The following is an 18,847-nucleotide window of genomic DNA, read 5'->3' on the forward strand; positions in this document are numbered from 1 at the left end:
CTTAACCTGTCTGTTGGTGCTGGAAATAATTCACCAGAGAGGTGCTGGAGCTGTGCTCTGCCTTGGCCAACTTCTGCTTTGGTGGACCTAAATGGAGAGTGGGACAAGGGATGCTGAGGTGCGAGGGGTAGCTGGGCTTCAGGTTGTCTTCTCTGCTTTCTGGTTGGAAGGAGCAGAATCTCCATGCTGGAGTGGGCTGGTTGCAGTGGGCAGATGGTACCCACCTACTGGAAGGGAGGAAGGAAGGTTGGCTGTGGCAGTTTTAGGCTATGCCTTTAAAATGTAGCTTTTTGGCTTTGCAGGCAGCTCCTGTTAGGCAGCTTGGGGTCTCTTTCAGAACTGTTTTGGGGTTACTGGTGCTGTGCAAGTCATGTCACTGCTGGGCCTGCTCTGTGTGCTCCAGACAACTGGACAGTGTCTGTCCTCCCCTCTAGGAGATTCCTGAGAGCAGCTGCCCTTGACCTTACTGTAGGGAGCTTTCCCCATGTCTGTATTTCCTGCCAAAGTGTTTCCTCATCTGAATCCTGGTCACTGCTTCACTCTGACCTGCAATTTCTTTGTGCTGCCTTGGGCTTGCCAGAGTGAAAATGTGCCTGGCACTGCCTCACCTAGCACTGCACTGTTCTGCTTGTGACATGATGTTCCTTTTGGGTGTGTGCCTCGAAGTGATGGTAAGAAAGGATGATGCAATAGAGCCAAACCACTTCCTCAAAGGAGAGTATCAATACTGCTAAGAGGCTGGGGCAGCAGCCATGCTCCTTTCTTTCAGAGGTGTTCATTCAAAGGAGGTGAACCTGGACACCTGCAGTACCTGAACCCTGTGGATGCACAACAGCTCCAGCTGAGGGCTACTGCATGACAGGATTCAAGCTTGGGATCTGAGTGACACAGTGGTGCTAGAAGTGCTGGGAGAGCAGAGTGTGTCCTTGCCACAGTGAGTGCTGGGGCACAGCTAGGTTACAGGAGCAGGGATGCTTTTCAGAGGCTCACACAGTGGCTTGGCTTGGAGCAAGCCCTTTGAGATTATCCAGCCCAAGCCTCCTTTAACTTCTGGAGCAGAGCACTCTGTGGAACGCACAGCAAGCTGGAAAGAGATCTGCCTTTTTAGGGTGGTGCAGGGGTTTCAGAGCCACAGAGCTGGGGTGCTGAGGGCCACGGCTTAGCCCCAGCCTTGGCAGAATTAGAGACTGGTTGGACTGGATGCCCTTGGAGGGCTTTTCCAACCCCAAACCCTTCTGCCATTCTACAAGCAGCAAAAGTTAGGCTACTAAGCTTGAACACTCTGGGTTTATAGACCTCTGGGAATTGTTTTCTAGTAGGGGAAAAAAACCCAATACATCCACCAGCTGCTTCATCTAGTCTCCATCTCTGACCTGTCAAGTTGTACTGACCAGACTGGGTTTTTCCCCCCCCCCTTCTTCTTTTTTTATCCAGGATATATGACTCAAATCCTGAGCAACCAAATATATTCCAGGTGGAGCAGCTGGAACGCCTCAAGAAAGAACTGCCAGAGCTGAAAAGCTGTGTGTGTCCCACAGTTAGCCACTTCAAATCCATATCTCCATGTAAATGTCATCACAGCTGCCTGGAAGAGAAAGCTGTAGACAACTTGAAGAGTGTTCAGATGCAGGAGGACTGATTCTAGGCAGAGTGCTGGGCTGTAGCACCGTTGGAACAGGTTGGTTGGTTGGTTGGAAGTCCCCACATAGCAATAACTCCGTTCCTGCTTCCTGACAGTACCTGAGGAAATCTCAACCAGTGGTCAAACACTCAGACACTTTTGAGTTGCTGTTGCAGTTGACACACACTCAGTTGTACCTCTTCCCTGTCCTCCAGTCTCAAATCCTGAACAAGAGGAATGTGAAGTGTTAACACCAAGAGGTGTTTTGGGGGGGGAAATTCAAAGGTGGTAAAGAGTCTGAGGAGTGGAAGCTCAGAAATTGTAGGGAAACTACAATGAGCTGATGCTGAATATGCTGGGGAAAAAAAACCCACCCCAACAAATTGGTTTGAGTTGATGATTTGTTTTACTTCACTGCTGCAGCTTGTCAGCCTGTCTCTGATGACAAGAGGAACGGGACTGGTCGTAAGCTAGGGAGAAGGAGATCTGGCCGGAGTGATTTGGTACCTCATCCATACCTCTTTGCACTGATCAATCCACCTGCACAAACCTTTGTGCCACTTCAAAGTCTACTTAGAAGTAAACTGCAATGCACATTAACTCTTCCCCCCCCCCCTTTCCCCCCTGGATTGGACATTTGGGCTGCTGCCATTGTTCTCTGGTTTGCCAATCATCCATTGGTACAGCGTCGGTGCCGTGTGGCAGGCGAGGGCCGAGCTCCGAGCCCCTCTGCTCTCAGCCATCTCTCATAGGCCTGCTATAAAACTTCAGCCACCTCTCAGATCTTTTGAACAGGACTGCAGAAACACCTTCAGTGTTTGAGAACCTTCCTTTTTTCCTCCATTCTTTCTGTTTGGTTTTGCACAGTAACCTTAACCTGTGAGATGCACAAACTACACCCTGCATGCTTTAGTTCCTAAGCATGAAGCGCAGGTGTTTGCTGAGGCCCTTGCACCCCTACGGTGCTAGCTCTGTCTGAAGGGTGCAAGGACTTAACTCAAGGATTTATCATCTTTGCCTAAAGCCACAAGCCTGTGACTCACAAACCTTTCCAGGCTCCATCCCAGGTGGGGTGTGTCCCACATCATAACAAGCTACTGGGCTTTTGTGTCCTCCGAGATTTGGGTTCTTTTGTTGGCGTTTTGGTTTGGTTTGTTTCTCCCTTGGAGCAAGAATCACAACTGTACCGAATTCAGATCCTCTGTGTTCTGTTGGCTGGTATCTGTCCTCTGTAATTTATTACCAACTCCTAGTTTAGAGTTGTTAGTAGCTAGGTTGCATGTCTTTCCTCCTCCTGAAGCTGCAGGTCCTGCCAACGCAAGAGCTGTAACTTCCCCCTGCAGTGATCATGTATCATAAGAATGGGAACTATTTATTACTGCTGTTGCCCCCCTCCACCCCAGCCCCCCTTTTGTTTCTTTTCTCCTGTACATTTGACAATGAAACCAGTAGCCTGTACTCTACTCTTCATATGCAGCCATTGCTACCCAGAACTGATTGTACAAAGAGCAAAGCCTTGGCAGAGGAGTGCTCCAGCCTGCGCTGCTGAGCAGCTGCCCCCCAACAGCTTCTTTCCACTTGCCTCCCGCCTCTTAGGAGTCCAAGTCCAGTCCTTCTGCACCAACAGCACAGTACTGAGTAGGCATCTGGGAGCTGTCTTTTAAATACAAAAAATAAACCAAAATGAACCCAAAACTTGGTGGTGGCAGCCTGTCAGCTGTGTTCTGGGTGGGGGGAGAGGGCAGGGCACCTGCTGGCTGGCAGCTGGAATCTGTGGCTGTGAGCGGGCGCAGCGAGCGCAGATTGCTTCCTCCATGATGAATCCTTGGGGGTGTCTCTCACTGTGTGCCCCTGGGGGGCTCTTCTGGCTTGGACAACACCTGCTGGAGTTAGGTGTGCCACAGAGGTGTGGGAGGGGGCAGCTGTTGGGGTGAAGCTGTGCTGTCCCAAGCACCTGCCCAGGCTGCTCAGAGGGTGATGGTGAGGAGGGCACGGGCACTGGTGCGTACTTGTTTCCTCCCTCGCCTCTTCTGCTTGGGGGGTGGCAGGGGAAAGGAACACACCCACTGTGGTGGTGACTGAGCAGCACACACTCACCTGGGCTGGAAAAGCCCTTCCAGCTCCTCCAGCCCAACCAGTTTCTGACCCTGCCAAGGCTGGGGCTAAGCCACGGCCCCCAGCACCACAGCTCTGCCTCTCTCAAACACCTCCAGGGATGGGCATTCAACCACCTGCCTGGGCAGCCTCTGCCAGGCTTTGACAGCCTTATCAGTGGAGAATTTTCTTTCATGCCCAATCCAAACCTGCCCTGGGGCAACTTGAGGCCATTTCTTTTTATCCTGTCGCTAGTTCCTAGGTAGAAGAGACCAACCCCCCCCACCTCTATATAACCTTCTTTTAGGGAGTTGCAGAGAGCAAGGTCTCCTGTCAGACTCATCTCCACACTAAACACCCCTAGCTCCCTCAGCTGCTCCTCCTCAGCCCTGTTCTCCACACCTTGCCCTTCTCTGGACCCTCTCCAGCCCTTCAATGTCCTTCTTGCAGTGAGGGCCCCCAAATTGAGTCCAGGACTCAAGGTGTGGCCTCCCCAGTGCTGAGTACAGGGCCACTCTCCCTTCCCTGCTCCTGCTGCCCACACCACTGCTGATCCAGGCCAGGATGCAGGTCACAGAATCACAGAATTACTGAGGCTGGTATAGACTTCAAATCATCAAGCCCAGTCTCTGAGCTAACACCACCACACCGACCAGACCATCTCACCAAGTGCCACATGCAGTCTCCCCTTAAGCACCTCCAGGGGTGATGACTCCATCACCTCCCTGGGCAGTCCATCCCAGTGTCTGCTTCCCCTTTCCCTCAGGAAGTGCTTCCTAACCTCCAACCTCACCCTCCCCTGGCACAGCTTCAGGTCGAGGGAGGTTCTGCTCTGCTCAGCCCTGCTGAGGCCTCATCTGGAGCACTGTGTCCAGTTCTGGGCTCCCCAGTTCCACAAAGACAGGGAAATACTGCGGGGAGTCTGGCTGAAGGCCACAGAGCTGCTGAGAAGAATGGGACATGTCTGTGGTGAGGAGAGGCTGAGAGCCCTGGGGCTGCTTAGCCTGGAGAGGAGCAGCCTGAGGGGGAGCTCAGCAATGCTGATCAATAGCTGAGGGGTGAGTGGCAGGAGGCTGGAGCCAGACTCTTCTCAGTGGTGCCCAGGGTCAGGACAAGGGGCAATGGACACAGAGTGGAACCCAGGAGGTGCCACAGGAGCAGAAGGAACAAATTCTTCTCTGTGAGGGTGGCAGAGCACTGGGACAGGCTGCCCAGAGAGGCTGTGGAGCCTCCATCTCTGGAGGCATTCCAGACCCCGCTGGGTATGTCCCTGTGTGACTGGCTGCCCTGCTCTGGCAGGGGAGGGGGGACCCTCACCTTCCGGCAGGGCAACCAACAACCGTGCTCCGGACGAGCTGCTCCCCGGCTGCCACCGCCGGCTGCCGCACAGCGCCGCCGCCCGCCCGCTCCCTGGGGCTGGAGGCCGTGCCGAGGAGCCGGCCCCGGTGAGGGGGGCGGGGCCCGGGGGGGGCGGAGCCCTAGTGGGTGAGGACGGTGTGGGAGGCGGGGCTCTGCGGGAGGCGGGGCCCCATCGGGGGGCGGGGCCCTGTCGGGGGGTTGGGCCATGTCGGGGGGCGGGGGCCCGGCTGGGGGCGGCCCAAGATGGCGTCGGGGCGGGAGCGGTTCTTTTGCACGGCGGGGCGCGGGCTGGAGCCCTTCCTCGCGCGGGAGGTGCGGGCGCGGCTCGGAGCCACCGAGGTGAGGGCTGGACGGGCACCGCTGCCCGCTTGCGGCGGCCCGGCTCGGCGGAGAGCGCGGTGCCGCTCGCTCGGCGCTCCGGACCGGGCGGGCGCGGCGTGAGGCTGTGCCCGCCGCCTGCGCGGGGCCCCGCGGCTGTGGTGCCGGTGGGGGTCGGGAGGATTTCTCAGAGACCTCCCGGTCCCGGTCTGGCCGTGGGCGGGGCCAGCCAACACTCGGTCACCCCTGTCCCCTCACCAGAAACTGGGAGCCGAGGTCTGCGGTGCCCTCCTGCTGGCCCAGGGGCGAGCGGCGGCTGGGCGGCTGGAGGAGAGCCAGGGGGTGCCCAGTTGGGCAAGGAGGCCACCAGCAGCCTGGCCTCCGTCAGCAGTGGTGTGGGCAGCAGGAGCAGGGCAGGGGTTGACCTTCTGTCCTCAGCTGGCGGTGTTTAGTGTGGAGGAGGCTGAGGGGAGACCTCCTTGCTCTCTACAGCTCCCTGAGAGGAGGCTGGAGCCAGGTGGGGGTTGGACTCTTCTCCCTAGGAGCAAGTGAGAGCAGGAGGAAAAATGGCCTCAAGGTGTGCCAGGGGAGGTTTAGGTTGGTTATTAAAAGAAACTGCTTGCCTGAAAGGGTTCTCAAAGCCTGGCAGAGGCTGCCCAGGGAGGTGGTTGAATGCCCATCCCTGGAGGTGTTTGAGAGAGGCAGAGCTGTGGTGCTGAGGGCCATGGCTGAGCCCCAGCCTTGGCAGAGCTAGAGAGTGGCTGGGCTGGAGGATCTGAGAGGACTCTTCCAATTGAAGCAATCTTATGTTTCTACAAGTGTGTGGTTCTAAGTGCTCACTCAAAATCCCTTCCCCTTTTTGGTTTAACTCCTGGGGGGATCTTTGTTGTTGTTTTTATTCCTCCCCCCCAGGTGGACTATGTCTCAGGAAAGGTATTCTTCAGCACGGAGGCAGAGCCGGGTGAGCTGAGGAAGCTGAAGTCTGGAGAGCGACTCTTCCTGCTGCTCAAGAGGCTGCCCCCGCTAGCAGTGTCCAGAGATAAAGGTGTGGCCACTGGCTCCCTCCTCCCCTGGCTTTATCCAGCCCTCTGCTCTGTCTCCTCACAAATGGGAAGCCCCAGTTCAAGGCCAGCTTGTAAAAGCAGTATGTGGTTGATTCCTTTGCTGGCAGCTGCGGCTCACAGGCTCACAGGATGCTAGGGGTTGGAAGGGGTTGGAGCTCTGGAGAGCTTCCAGTCCAGCCCCCTGCTATAGGAACACAGGTCACACAGGAACACAGCCAGACAGGGCTGGAAAGGCTCCAGAGAAGGAGACTCCACAACCTCTCTGGGCAGCCTGCTCCAGGGCTCTGGGACCCTCACAGGGAAGAAGTTCCTCCTCATGTTGAAGTAGAACCTCTTGTGATGGAGTTTCCATTCATTGCCCCTTGTCCTATCCCAGAGTGCAACTCAGCAGAGCCTGTCCCTGTCCCCTCCCTCTTGACCCCCAGGCCTCAGCTATTGATAGACATTGATCAGATCCCTCTCAGCCTTCGCCCCTCCAGACTAAACAGCCCCAGGGCTCTCAGCCTCTCCTCACCAGGCAGTGCTGCAGTCCCTTCAGCAGCCTTGCAGCCCTCCCTTGGACTCTCCAGCAGATCCCTGTCCCTCCTGAACTGGGGAGCCCAGAACTGGATGCAAGATTCCAGGTGAGGTCTCAGCAGGGCAGAGCAGAGGGGGAGGAGAACCTCCCTGGATCTGCTGGACACACTCCTCTGAATGCCCCCCAGGAGCCCCTTGGCCTTCTTGGCCCCCAGGGCACATTGCTGTCCCCTGCAGAACTTGCTGCCCACCAGCACTCCCAGGTCCTTCTCCCCAGGGCTGCTCTCCAGCAGATCCCCTCCCAACCTGTCCTGCTGCAGTTTATTCTTCCTCCCCAGCTGCAGGACTCTGCACTGATCCTTGTTGAGCCTCAGTAGGTTCCTCTGTGCCCAGCTCTCAGTCTGCCCAAGTCTCTGCATGGCCTCACAGCCTTCAGGGGTCTCAGCCAAGCCTCCCAGTTGGGTATCATCACCAAACCTGCTGAGCAGACTCTGTCTCTCTGACCCCTCACCAAAGTCTTTGGTGAAGATGCTGAACAGGTTTGAGTTGTTGATGCTCAGTTGTGCAGTGCCTGTCCCCCAGCTGTGCTTGCAGTGCCTTGTTGACTGCTGAGGAAGGCTTTGCAGTTGTTTGGCAGAGCTTCCTCACCAATCCGCTTTCAGCACCTGGAGCCTCTGTGAGCACAGCCTGCAGTGCTTTCCCTGCAGGGAGCAGCAGGGGCAAGGCTGATCACCACTGGAGGACTGCTGCTCTCTCACCTGTGGACAGAGTTGTAGAGACTTGGAAGCTGTTCCAACTCCATGCCAGGTGGAAAGATGTGTAAGCTCTGGCACAAGCCCTGTGGGTCTCCTGTAGCCTTTTCTGTGTCTGGGTTGAAGCTCTGTGGGGTAAAGTGGAGAGAAGCAGCTGGAGGGGACCTCTGTTGCTTGAGAGAGATGCAGTTTGGGGGGAGGGGACTTGAAAAGGACCTGATGAAACAGCAGAAGGGTGAGGAGTAGCAAGGACTGGGTTTAGAAGTCGTGGAGTCAGAGTTGCTGGCACCTTGTGAGCTCCATGGTGCCCCCAGGTGAGCATCACTCAGTCAGCAGTGTGCTGCCATGGGGCTGCCAGTGCTGCTGGCCAGGCCTGCCCTGATCTGTGGATCCCTGTGGCACTGAGTGGCAGCTTGGGCTGCTGGGTTCATGTGGCAAGGTTGTGGTAACAGAGGGAGGCTGTGAGAAGGTTCCTAGAGTGGTTTGGGTTGGAAAGGACCTTAAGGATCATCTGATTCCAATGGGCAGGAGCACCTTCCACAAGTCCAGGCTGCTCATGGCCTCAGGCTGCACCAGGGGGGGTTTGGGGCTGGGCTTGAGGAACAATGCTTCACTGCAAGAGAGGTCAGGGGCTGCCCAGGGAGCTGCTGGAGTCACCATCCAGGCTGGAGGGGTTTAAAGGTCGTTCAGATGGGGTGCTTGGGGATGTGGTTTAGTGGTGCACTTGGCAGAGCAGGGTCAGGGCTTGCACCTGATGATCTCAGGCTGTAGGGCAAGGAGGTGCTGAGGCTGAGCTGCTTATCCTGAGACTGCTTTTTGTTGCAGGGAGAATGCTGCATGAGATGAGAAGCCTTGTCCTGGAGGAGCCACAGTCTTGGCTGGATGTTCTCACTGCCTGGAGAAACCTGGGTGGGGGCAAAGGGCAAAGAGATGGAGCCTGTGAAGAAGCCACAGTGCCTCTGAAGAGGAAAGCAGCAGAAGAGCCAGAGGGTGCAGCTAAAAGGCTGACAGCAGAGCCAGCGAGAGGGACAGTGTCTGAGCAAGGCCAGGCAGAAGCTGCAGAGCAGTGGGTGGCAGCAGAGAGGAGCAGTGGTGAGGCCTGCTGGACTGAAGGCAAGAGCTGCTCAGGAGAGCCTCCCCAGAGCAGGGCAGAGCAGCCTGTGGGGCAGGGGCAGCCCAGCTTGGGCTTCAGAGTTTCCTGTCGCTGCAGCGGAGCCATGGCCAAGGTGCTTCCTTCCCAGGTGGGCTCCAGGAGCTGTGCTCTGACAGGAGGCAGCAGAGGCCTGGTTTGTCGCTGGAGTTGTGTGCCTGGGGGTGACAAACTGATCACAGCTGCTGCTCTGTCTTCAAAAAACAGGCCTTAGCCTGCCCTGGCCTTAGAGGAGTGGCACCCAAGGGCTGGTGCTCATTTCTAGGCACTTCTGCTGAGGGTCAGGGATGGGAAGGGGTCAGGGTAGCTGGGCCTGGGAGGGCTGAGGAGTGCCTGGCTGTTAGCTCACAGCTCCTTGATGGGTCTTGGCAAAGCCAACAGTGTCCTGGCCTGTATCAGGAAAAGTGATTTCCCCTGCACTCAGCACTGGGGAGGCCACACCTGCAGTGCTGGGCTCAGTTCTGGGCCCTCACTGCAAGAAGGACATTGAGGGGCTGGAGAGGGTCCAGAGAAGGGCAAGGAAGCTGGGGAAGGGTCTGGAGAAGAGGGCTGGGGAGGAGCAGCTGAGGGAGCTGGGGGTGTTTAGTGTGGAGAAGAGGAGGCTGAGGGGAGACCTCCTTGCTCTCTGCAGCTCCCTGAGGGGAGGCTGGAGCTAGGTGGGGGTTGGGCTCTGCTCCCTAGGAACAAGGGACAGGAGGAGGAAAAAATGGCCTTGAGTTGCCCCAGGGGAGGCTCAGATTGGTTTTTAGAACTGAAAGGGTTCTGAAGGCCTGTCAGAGGCTGCCCAGGGAGGTGTTTGCCCATCCCTGGAGGTGTTTGAAGGGGCAGAGCTGTGGTGCTGAGGGCCATGGCTTAGCCCCAGCGCTGGCAGAGCTGGGTGATGGTTGGGCTGTAGGAGCTGAGGGGGCTTTTCCAGCCCAGTGATTCTGTGCCTGTGTGTTGGTGTTTGTCAGGGCTGTGCTGTGCAGCTGGCTGAGCTGTGGCTGTGCTTTCCCCTGCAGGAGCTGGGCAGAGCCCTGGGCACAGCCCTCGGGAAGCAGTTCGGGTGGCGTGCGGATCTGCGGCACCCCGAGCTGGAGGTACTGGGCTGGGGGGCCTGGGGCTGCTGAGGGACTGCAGGCAGGCAAGGCCTGCTGAGCAGCTCAGGCATCTCTTAGGATGCTCTCTGTGAGGCAGGAGGACACACTTCTGGAAGGATCACCCACATTTGCCTTGCCTTCTCTGGGGGGCTCTGCCCTTAATATGCCACAGGTCTGAACTGCCCCTCAGTGGCACTCGTGGGCTTGGGAGGCTTGTTTGGGGTTTGCAGGAGGAGGAGGGAGCTGAGCAGCTTGAGTGCTGCTCTGTGGTGTGTAATCTGCTGCTGCTTAGGATGAAAACATCCCCCCAGGGACACAAAAAGCACTTCCCTTCAAGCCTGAAGGGGTTGCTGTTATGTCAGGTTAAGCCCAGGCACAAATCCAGGCTGGGTGCAGAGGGGGTTGAGAGCAGCCCTGAAGGGGACCTGGGGGTGTTGGGTGCTGAGCAGCTCCCCAGGAGCCAGCAGTGCCCTCCTGCAGCCCAGCAGGCAGCTGTGTGCTGGGCTGCAGCCAGAGGAGTGTGGGCAGCAGGGCAAGAGAGGGGATTCTGCCCCTGGGCTCTGCTCTGCTCAGACCTCACCTCCAATCCTGCCTCCAGTTCTGCTGTCCCCAGCAGAAGAAGGACACAGAGCTGCTGGAGTGAGGCCAGAGGAGGCCACAAAGATGAGCCAAGGGCTGGAGCAGCTCTGCTGTGAGCACAGGCTGAGGGAGCTGGGGGTGTTCAGCCTGGAGAGGAGAAGGCTCCAGGGGCACCTCAGAGCTGCCTTGCAATAGCTGAAGGGATCCTGCAGGAAGGCTGCAGAGGGACTTTTGCTGAGGGTGTCTGGAGACAGGCCAAGGGGGAATGGTTTGAAGCTGAGGCAGAGCAGGGTTAGACTGGAGCTGAGGGTGAAGTTCTTCAGTGTGAGGCTGGTGAGACTCTGGCACAGGCTGCCCAGGGAGGCTGTGGCTACCTCCTGCCTGGACGTATTGAAGGCCAGGCTGGATGAGGCCTTGAGCAGCCTGGGCTGGTTGAGAGGTGTCCCTGCCCACGGCAGGGGGTTGGAGTAGAGGATCTCTGAGGTCCCTTCCACCCTGAGCCATGCTGTGACAACTCCCCTCCCAGCTTGCTGAAATAGTGAATCCTGTTGAAGGTGGCAGCCAGGTTGTGCTCTCTGATTTCTTCCAATGAACTGTCACCTGATCTCAAGTGCTTGTTGGTGGTTGTTAAGAAAACTAGGACCAGAGGTTTGTGGCAACATCTTCTGTGGCTAGCTGAAGGGTTGAAGCCATTGCTGTGTCAGGCTTGCAGCTGCTGATGGGATTTTTCCCCTCTTGCAGGTCTTTGTCCATCTTAATGACATCCACACCGTGGTGGGGATTCCTCTCTTCAGGTAGGCATTCTCCTCCCTGGGTTTATCTTCTGGTTTGGGTGTTGACTGGACTGCCTTGTAGTCTGTCTGGAGCTCACCTGAGCACACACAAGCCAGACTTTGCTGTGAGCTGAGCTTCCACCCCTGGAGACATTCGGGATCAGTCTTGATGTGGCCCTGGGCAGCCTGATCCAGCTGGAGATTCATTGATTCAGAGAATGGGTTGGGTTGGAAGAGATCATCCATGGGCAGGGACACCTCCCACCAGCCCAGGTTGCTCAAGGCCTCATGCAGCCTGGCCTGGAGCACCTGCAGGGAGGGAGGCTCCAGGACCCCTCTGGAGGATGTCCCTGCTCACCGCAGCCTGTGCCAACCTGTGTGAGCTGCAGATCAAAGCAGTCTGACTCCTCTCTGCCTGGCTGCAGACCTGCCCAGGCCTTGTGTCCTTTCATCCTGCATGAGCTTTCCTGGGTGGTTGTCCTCTTCTGTGCCACAGAGCCCTTTGCTCTCCACAGGCTTTCTCTGGCCAGCAGGGAGTACCTCCGGACGGCAGGACTGCGCTCGACGGTGGCCTGGGCCATGGCGTCTCTGGCTGAGATCAGAGTGAGTGAAGGCTGCTGGCCAAGCCCTGCCTGAGGAGGGGAGTGCTGCTCCTCCCCACTGGGAGCTCTGAAGAAGGGTGGTGGTTGTTAATGCCCCATCCTCTAATGCCTGTGCCCAGGGTTTGCTTTACCTGTGCTGTCCCCTGCTGCTCAGCTGGATGCCTGCTGGCCCCCCAGGTCCTCCTCAGCAGAGGTCTTGCTCCTACTGTCAGTGTCTGTGTGGCAAGATTCCCACTGACCAGAGGATGTTAGAGGGTGGAAGGGACCTCTGAATATCATCCAGTCCAAGCCCCCTGCCAGAGCAGGAGCATAGAATCCAGCACAGGTCACACAGGAACACAGCCAGACAGGGCTGGAAAGGCTCCAGAGAAGGAGACTCCACAACCTCTCTGGGCAGCCTGCTCCAGGGCTCTGGGACCCTCACAGGGAAGAAGTTCCTCCTCATGTTGAGGTGGAGCCTCCTGTGCTGCAGTTTATATGTTGTCACTGTCCAGGCTTCAACCTGGCACTTGGTGTCAAGGGGAGATTGGATGTGGCACTTGGTGCCATGGTCTAGTCATGGGGTCTGTGTTGATAGGTTGGACTTGATGATCCTTGAGGTCCTTTCCAACCTAAATGATACTGTGATACTGTAACCTTCCTTTGGGGTTCTCCCAAGGGAAAACAGAAGCAAGTGTTATCACTGAATCACAGAATGTTAGGAGTTGGAAAGGACCTCCAGAGATCACCCAGCCCAACCCCCCTGCCAGAACAGGGGCACCCAGGGCAGGGCACACAGGAACACAGCCAGGTGGGGTTGGAAAGGCTCCAGAGAAGGAGACTCCACAACCTCTCTGGGCAGCCTGCTCCAGGCCTCCAGCACCCTCACACCAAAGAAGTTTCTCCTCATGTTGAGGTGGAACCTCCTGGGTTCCAGCTGGGACCTGTTGTGCCTTGTCCTGTCCCTGGGCACCATCAAACAGAGCCTGGAACCTTCCTCCTGACCCCCAGCCCTCAGCTGTTAAGATCAATGCACAAATCTTTGCCACAGATGAGCTTGGTACCACTACCTGTCTGCAGTCCCACCCTCATGTGTTGCCCTCAGTGTCACTTCAAGGCAGGATGCATTGTCTCTAGTGAAACACTCATCAGGGGAGCTTCAGGTTGGACATTAAAAGACACTTCTTCACTGAAGGGGTTCAAAGCCTGGCAGAGGCTGCCCAGGCAGGTGGGTGAATGCCCATCCCTGGAGGTGTTTGAGAGAGGCAGAGCTGTGGTGCTGAGGGCCATGGCTCAGCCCCAGCCTTGGCAGAGTGAGAGGATGGTTGGAGTGTATGCTCCAGAAGGCCTTTTCCCACCCCCCAGTGATTCTGTGCTATGGTGAGTGCTTGTCCTTGCCCTGGCAGGCAGGTGTGGCCTGGGAAGGCAGTGGCTGGTAACTACCCTGCATTCCTGGCTGTGTGGAGGTGCTCTGGGCATCCCTGAGCAGGCTGTGTCCTGGCAGAGGAGCCCCTCTGGCCTAGGCTGCAGTAGCCCCTTTCTTGTTGCAGGCTGGTGCCTGGGTGCTGGATCCCATGTGTGGGCTGGGAACCATCCTGCTGGAAGCTGCCAAAGAGTGGCCTGTGAGTACCACAGGGGCAATGGGCAGCACCTTGGCTGCTGGCTGCAGCAAGGGCAACTGCTGCAGCTACACCAGGCCTTGCCTGGACAGCTGGATCCAGAGGGACCTTTCTAGGCACCTAGTAAAGGTGCTTGAGGACAAACACTCCTCCAGAGGAATGTGGAACCAAGTCCCACAGGCCTGGGTGCTTGGGGCCCAGTTACACTGCAAGGGTTGATTGAGGCAGCCATGGGCTTCAGGAGCAAGTCCAGAGGAGGCCACAAAGATGAGCCAGGGGCTGGAGCAGCTCTGCTGTGAGCACAGGCTGAGGGAGCTGGGGGTGTTCAGCCTGGAGAGGAGAAGGCTCCAGGGGCACCTCAGAGCTGCCTTGCAATAGCTGAAGGGATCCTGCAGGAAGGCTGCAGAGGGACTTTTGCTGAGGGTGTCTGGAGCCAGGCCAAGGGGGAATGGTTTGAAGCTGAGGCAGAGCAGGGTCAGACTGGAGCTGAGGGAGAAGCTCTTCAGTAGGGGAGGGTGGTGAGAGCCTGGAGTGGGCTGCTCAGGGAGGCTGTGGCTGCCTCCTGCCTGGAGGTGTTGAAGGCCAGGCTGGATGAGGCCTTGAGCAGCCAAGTCCAGTTGAGAGGTGGCAGAGGGTTGGAGTTAGAGGATCTCTGAGGTCCCTTCCAACCTGAGCCATTCTAGGCTTCTGCTCTTCTAACACTGCTGGACTTATCCTGGGAGGGGAGGGGGCAGTGTGGCAGTTGTCAGCACTGGAAGCAGTGTGGCTGTCTGAAGCCAGCTGGGCTCTTAGAGTATAACCTCAGTGTTTCGTGGAATGGGTTGGCTTGGAAGGGATCTCAGGGATCATCCAGTTCCAACCCCTTGCCCTGGGAAAGGGAGACCTTCCACTAGTGCAGGCTGCTCATGGCCTCATCCAGCCTGGCTGTGAACATCCCTGGGCAGCCTGTGCCAGTGTCTCCCCACCCTCACTGCCAAGACTTTCTCCCTCATCTCCAGTCTCAATCTGCCCTCCTCAAGCTTCAATCCATTCCCTCATCCTATCACTCCCAGCCCTTGTCAGAAGTCCCTCCCCAGCTCTCCTGGAGCCTCTTCAGGTACTGGAAGGCTGCTCTGAGGTCTCCCTGGAGATTTCTATAGCACTTGCTCCATTCCTCTCTGCACATTGCTGGGTGCCATGGTGGGAGGTCTCCCAGCAAGGGGCATCCCTGTGCAGCAGGGCAGCTCTGAGGAGGCTCTGTAAAAGAAATGCACCTGTTGGCCTGCAAAGTGACCTTGCTCTTTTTCTCTGACCAGGATGCCTGTTACTGGGGTGCTGATATCAGTGACTCACAGCTGGAGGGTGCAGATGTGAATGTTAGGACTGCAGGCTTGGGGGATAAGATTGAGTTACTTAAAGCTTCTGTGAAAGGTATGTCTGTAGGCCTCCCAGATGTGGCATGTTTGAAGGCAATGTGTGGGGCAATCCCCAGCACAAATCCAGGCTGGGTGAGGAGTGGCAGGAGAGCAGCCTGCAGGAGAAGGCCTTGGGGGTGTCAGTTGGTGACAAAGTCCCCAGGAGCCAGCAGTGGTCACTGGCAGCCCAGCAGGCAGCTGTGTGCTGAGCTGCATCCAGAGCAGGGAGAGCAGCAGCACAGGGAGGGGATTCTGCCCCTCTGCTCTGCTCAGACCACACCTGCAGCACTGCCTCCAGCTCTGGGGCCCCCAGCATAAGAGGGACCTGGAGCGGCTGGAGACAGTCCAGAGGAGGTCACAAAGATGATCTGAGGGATGGAGAACCTCTGCTGTGGGGACAGGCTGGGAGAGTTGGGGCTGTTCAGCCTGGAGAGGAGAAGGCTCCAGGGAGAGCTCAGAGCTGCAGTTCAGTATCTGCAGGGGAGCTGCAGGCAGGCTGGGGAGGGACTGTTCAGAAGGGCTTGAAGTGCTAGGCCCAGGGGCAATGGTTTGAAAGTGGAGCAGGGCAGCTTGAGGTTGGCCCTCAGGAGGAATTTGTGCCCAAGGAGAGTGGTGAGACACTGGCCCAGGCTGCCCAGGGCTGGGCTTGAGGCCCCATGCCTGGAGCCATTGAAGCTGAGCCTGGCTGTGTCCCTGTGCAGCCTGCTCTAGCTGGAGGTGTCCCTGCTGAGTGCAGGGGGGTGCACAGGATGCCCTTTGGGGGTCCCTTCCAACCCAGTGCCATCTGTGGCTCTGCATTTGTCTTCCCAGTCTCACTGGCTTGGTGGCTCTGAGGTGCTGTTTGTGGGCACAAGTGCAGGGAGAGCTGTGAATGCAGGTGTGGAAGGGCTGGCAGGGAGCTCTGTGGGGGGAGGGGAGGCAGAGCTGCTGCTCACAGACCTGTCTTTGTTCTGCAGCCTTGCCCTGGCCTTCAGAAAGCTTCGACGCTGTGATTTCAGACCTTCCCTTTGGGAAGAAGTTCAAGGTCCCCAAAGACATCCAGTTCCTTCCAGATGCTCTTCAGGAAATGGAGAGGTACCTCTGGCCCCTGACATGCTTGGGCTTTGCTGTGGCTGCCATGAGGGTTTGCAGTCCCCAGTGCTCAGTCAGTTTCAGGTTGCTGGGTTGGAAACGCTGCCCAGCTCTGCAGCCACAGCCTGGGGAGGCCTGAGGCCTTTCCACAACCACCCCAGGCAGTGCTACAGGTTTGGGACAGTTTGGCTGGAGAGCAGCCAGGCAGAGAGGGACCTAGGGGTACTGGTTGGTAGTAGGCTGAACATGAGCCAGCAGTGTGCCCAGGTGGCCAAGAAGGCCAATGGCATCCTGGCCTGGAGCAGGAACAGTGTGGCCAGCAGGAGCAGGGAGGTCATTGTGCCCCTGTACTCTGCACTGGTTAGGCCACACCTTGAGTCCTGTGTCCAGTTCTGGGCTCCTCAGTTCAGGAAAGATGTTGAGATGCTGGAAGGTGTCCAGAGAAGGGCAACAAGGCTGGGGAGGGGTCTGGAGCACAGCCCTGTGAGGAGAGGCTGAGGGAGCTGGGGGTGTTCAGCCTGGAGAAGAGGAGGCTCAGGGGAGACCTCATTGCTCTCTACAACTACCTGCATGGAGGTTGTAGCCAGGTGGGGGTTGGTCTCTTCTCCCAGGCATCCAGCACCAGAACAAGAGGACACAGTCTCAGGATGTGCCAGGGGAGGTTTAGGCTGGAGGTGAGGAGAAAGCTCTTCACAGAGAGTTGTTAGCCATTGGAATGTGCTGCCCAGGGAGGTGGTGGAGTCCCCATCCCTGGAGCTGTTCAAGAGGGGATTGGATGTGGCACTTGGTGCCATGGTCTAGTCATGAGGTCTGTGATGACAGGTTGGACCTGATGATCTTTGAGCTGTCCTCCAGCCTTGGTGATTCTGTGATACCCTGTTGAAGCCTTTCCCAGACAATGTGTCCAGTGCCAGTGGCTCCTGGGGGGGAAGAGCCCAGCCCAGTGCCAAAGCCCAGCGCCGGCTTCCCCCCACGGGTGGGGGCACCTGTGAGGGGCTTCAGCTGCCAGCAGCAAGAGTGGAGCCTTTTTACCTGTCCCCCAGGGGCAGGCAAGGTCACACCTTTGTCTTCCCCCATCACACCTCCCCTGATGGAGGTGGGGCAGGGGGGTTTGGAGCAGCCAGTAACGCTCTGCGGGGCAGGCAGCCCCAGGCACCCCGGGCAGCCCGAGCACCTAACCTTTGTTTGTCCTGCCCTTGCCAGGGTGCTGCGTGTGGGAGGGACTGCTGTGCTGCTGCTGAGCCAGCAGCTCCATGGCTCCATGGATGGCCTCACCAGTGCTGCTGCTCAGGACTCTCCCCATGCCAGCCCTGGTGGCGCGAGCAGAGGCGCCGTGGAAGGCCTGGGCAGCTGTGGGGAATCTTCCTCCTTGCCGGAGGGAGCTGAAGAGACCTTTCTGGGCAGCAGCCAGCCCTGCTGTGGGGCCCTGGTGCCAGCTGGTGTCTATGGAGTCAGCCTTGGGAAGACAGAGGCCTTCATACACAAGTACAGGAAGATCTGCCCTGCTGGGAATCCCTCACAGCCCTGCACGCTGCCGCCTGGGACCCCAAGCAGCCTGGCAGGAACCTGATGAAAGCCTGCTGAGCCAGGCCAGCCCCTGCCATGTCTTAGCTCACCTCACTCCTTGGGATGTCCTCCAGGGCCACTCTTCTCCCTTGGCTTCAGGAGAGCTGGCAGATGCCTTCTGATGCTTCAGAGGTTCTGCCCAGAAAACCTGGGCATGAGGCAGTCCTCAAAGGCTGCTTGAGGCAAAGGCTCTCAGCACTGGGAGGGGTTTCTGCAGGAGGGGAGGAGTTCATTTGCAGAGCTGCCAGAACAGATGTGACATGAGCTGCCTGCCACTGGATCCCTGGGGTTCTGTCTGTTGATTCTGCCCTGCTGAGACCTCACCTCCAATCCTGCCTCCAGGTCTGGTGTCCCCAGCAGAAGAAGGACACAGAGCTGCTGGAGTGAGGCCAGAGGAGGCCACAAAGATGATCCAAGGGCTGGAGCAGCTCTGCTGTGAGCACAGGCTGAGGGAGCTGGGGGTGTTCAGCCTGGAGAGAAGACTCTGGGGAGACCTTAGAGCTGCCTTTCAATAGCTGAAGGGATCCTGCAGGAAGGTCAGGGAGAAGTTCTTCAGCAGGAGGGTGGTGAGACTCTGGACCAGGTCCTAGCCCCTAACAGGTGGAAGCATGTTGTGATGTGGCTGGGCCAGCCAAGGAGGCAGCAAAGTTTGTCAGGGCAGGGGCTGGGCCTGGGCCTGGGTCTCAGTCCAGACTGAGCTTTCTTACAGAGAATAAAGAAATGCAGATGTTTGCATGTGTTGTTGCTGAAGTACTGCTGGAAGGAACTGCTGGACAGGGGAACAAACACTGCTCACCAGGGAACTGCTTTTGAAAGAGGCACAGCAGAGAGCCCCAGAGCTGCTGCAGGCAGTGGAACATCTCCCTGTGAGGCCAGGCTGAGGGAGCTCTGGGGCTGGGAGCAGAGGAGCCTGAGGGCTGCCCTCATTGCTGGTGATCAAGATGTGCAGGGCAGTGTGGGGAGGATGGAGCCAGGCTCTGCTCAGGGATGTCCAAGGACAGCACAAGGGGCACTGGAGGGAAGAGAAGGGGAAACTTTGTCAGTGTGAGGGTCCCAGAGCCCTGGAGCAGGCTGCCCAGAGAGGTTGTGGAGTCTCCTTCTCTGGAGCCTTTCCAAGCCCACCTGGCTGTGCTCCTGTGTGACCTGCCCTGGGTGCCCCTGCTCTGGCAGGGGCTTGGGCTGGGTGATCTCTGGAGGTCCCTCCAGCCCCTGGCACTCTGTGATTCTGTTCTTGTACATCTCTCCATGCTCTGCTGCCTGGCCCTGTCACAAACAGGATCTGGCAATCTGAAAAAGAGAGGATTCAGCTCC

At 57.7% G+C, this 18,847-nt stretch overlaps 2 protein-coding genes across 6 annotated transcripts in view; both read left to right on the top strand.

Annotated features, from left to right (window-relative positions):
- The window catches only part of GPCPD1 (glycerophosphocholine phosphodiesterase 1), a 54,482-nt gene extending 51,152 nt beyond the window's left edge, over positions 1-3,330 (top strand). For 2 of the 4 annotated variants that reach the window (XM_068153031.1, XM_068153033.1), the window contains exon 20: positions 1,435-3,330. In XM_068153031.1, the coding sequence (XP_068009132.1) occupies positions 1,435-1,639 (205 nt within the window). In that variant the 3' untranslated portion in view covers positions 1,640-3,330. The remainder of the gene's footprint in view (positions 1-1,434) is intronic. The other 2 variants (XM_068153034.1, XM_068153035.1) reach the window with 2 other exon arrangements.
- Positions 3,331-5,317: 1,987 nt separating this feature from the next.
- On the top strand, positions 5,318-18,620 carry THUMPD2 (THUMP domain containing 2). Of its 2 annotated transcripts, XM_068153036.1 has the most exons (10): positions 5,318-5,413; positions 6,305-6,437; positions 8,550-8,965; positions 9,876-9,953; positions 11,274-11,326; positions 11,821-11,908; positions 13,437-13,508; positions 14,801-14,915; positions 15,856-15,973; positions 17,174-18,618. In XM_068153036.1, the coding sequence occupies exons 1-10, from the start codon at positions 5,318-5,320 to the stop codon at positions 17,538-17,540; spliced, it is 1,536 nt and encodes a 511-aa protein (XP_068009137.1). In that variant the 3' UTR covers positions 17,541-18,618. The 2 variants fall into 2 exon arrangements, with proteins under 2 accessions (XP_068009137.1, XP_068009138.1); XM_068153037.1 differs by lacking the exon at positions 13,437-13,508 and having other exon boundaries at positions 17,174-18,620.
- Positions 18,621-18,847: the final 227 nt, after the last annotated feature.

The sequence above is a fragment of the Melanerpes formicivorus genome, unplaced genomic scaffold (assembly GCF_026170545.1).
Source record: "Melanerpes formicivorus ecotype bairdi unplaced genomic scaffold, bMelFor1.0.p_v2 SCAF_25, whole genome shotgun sequence".
Classification (NCBI taxonomy): domain Eukaryota; kingdom Metazoa; phylum Chordata; class Aves; order Piciformes; family Picidae; genus Melanerpes; species Melanerpes formicivorus.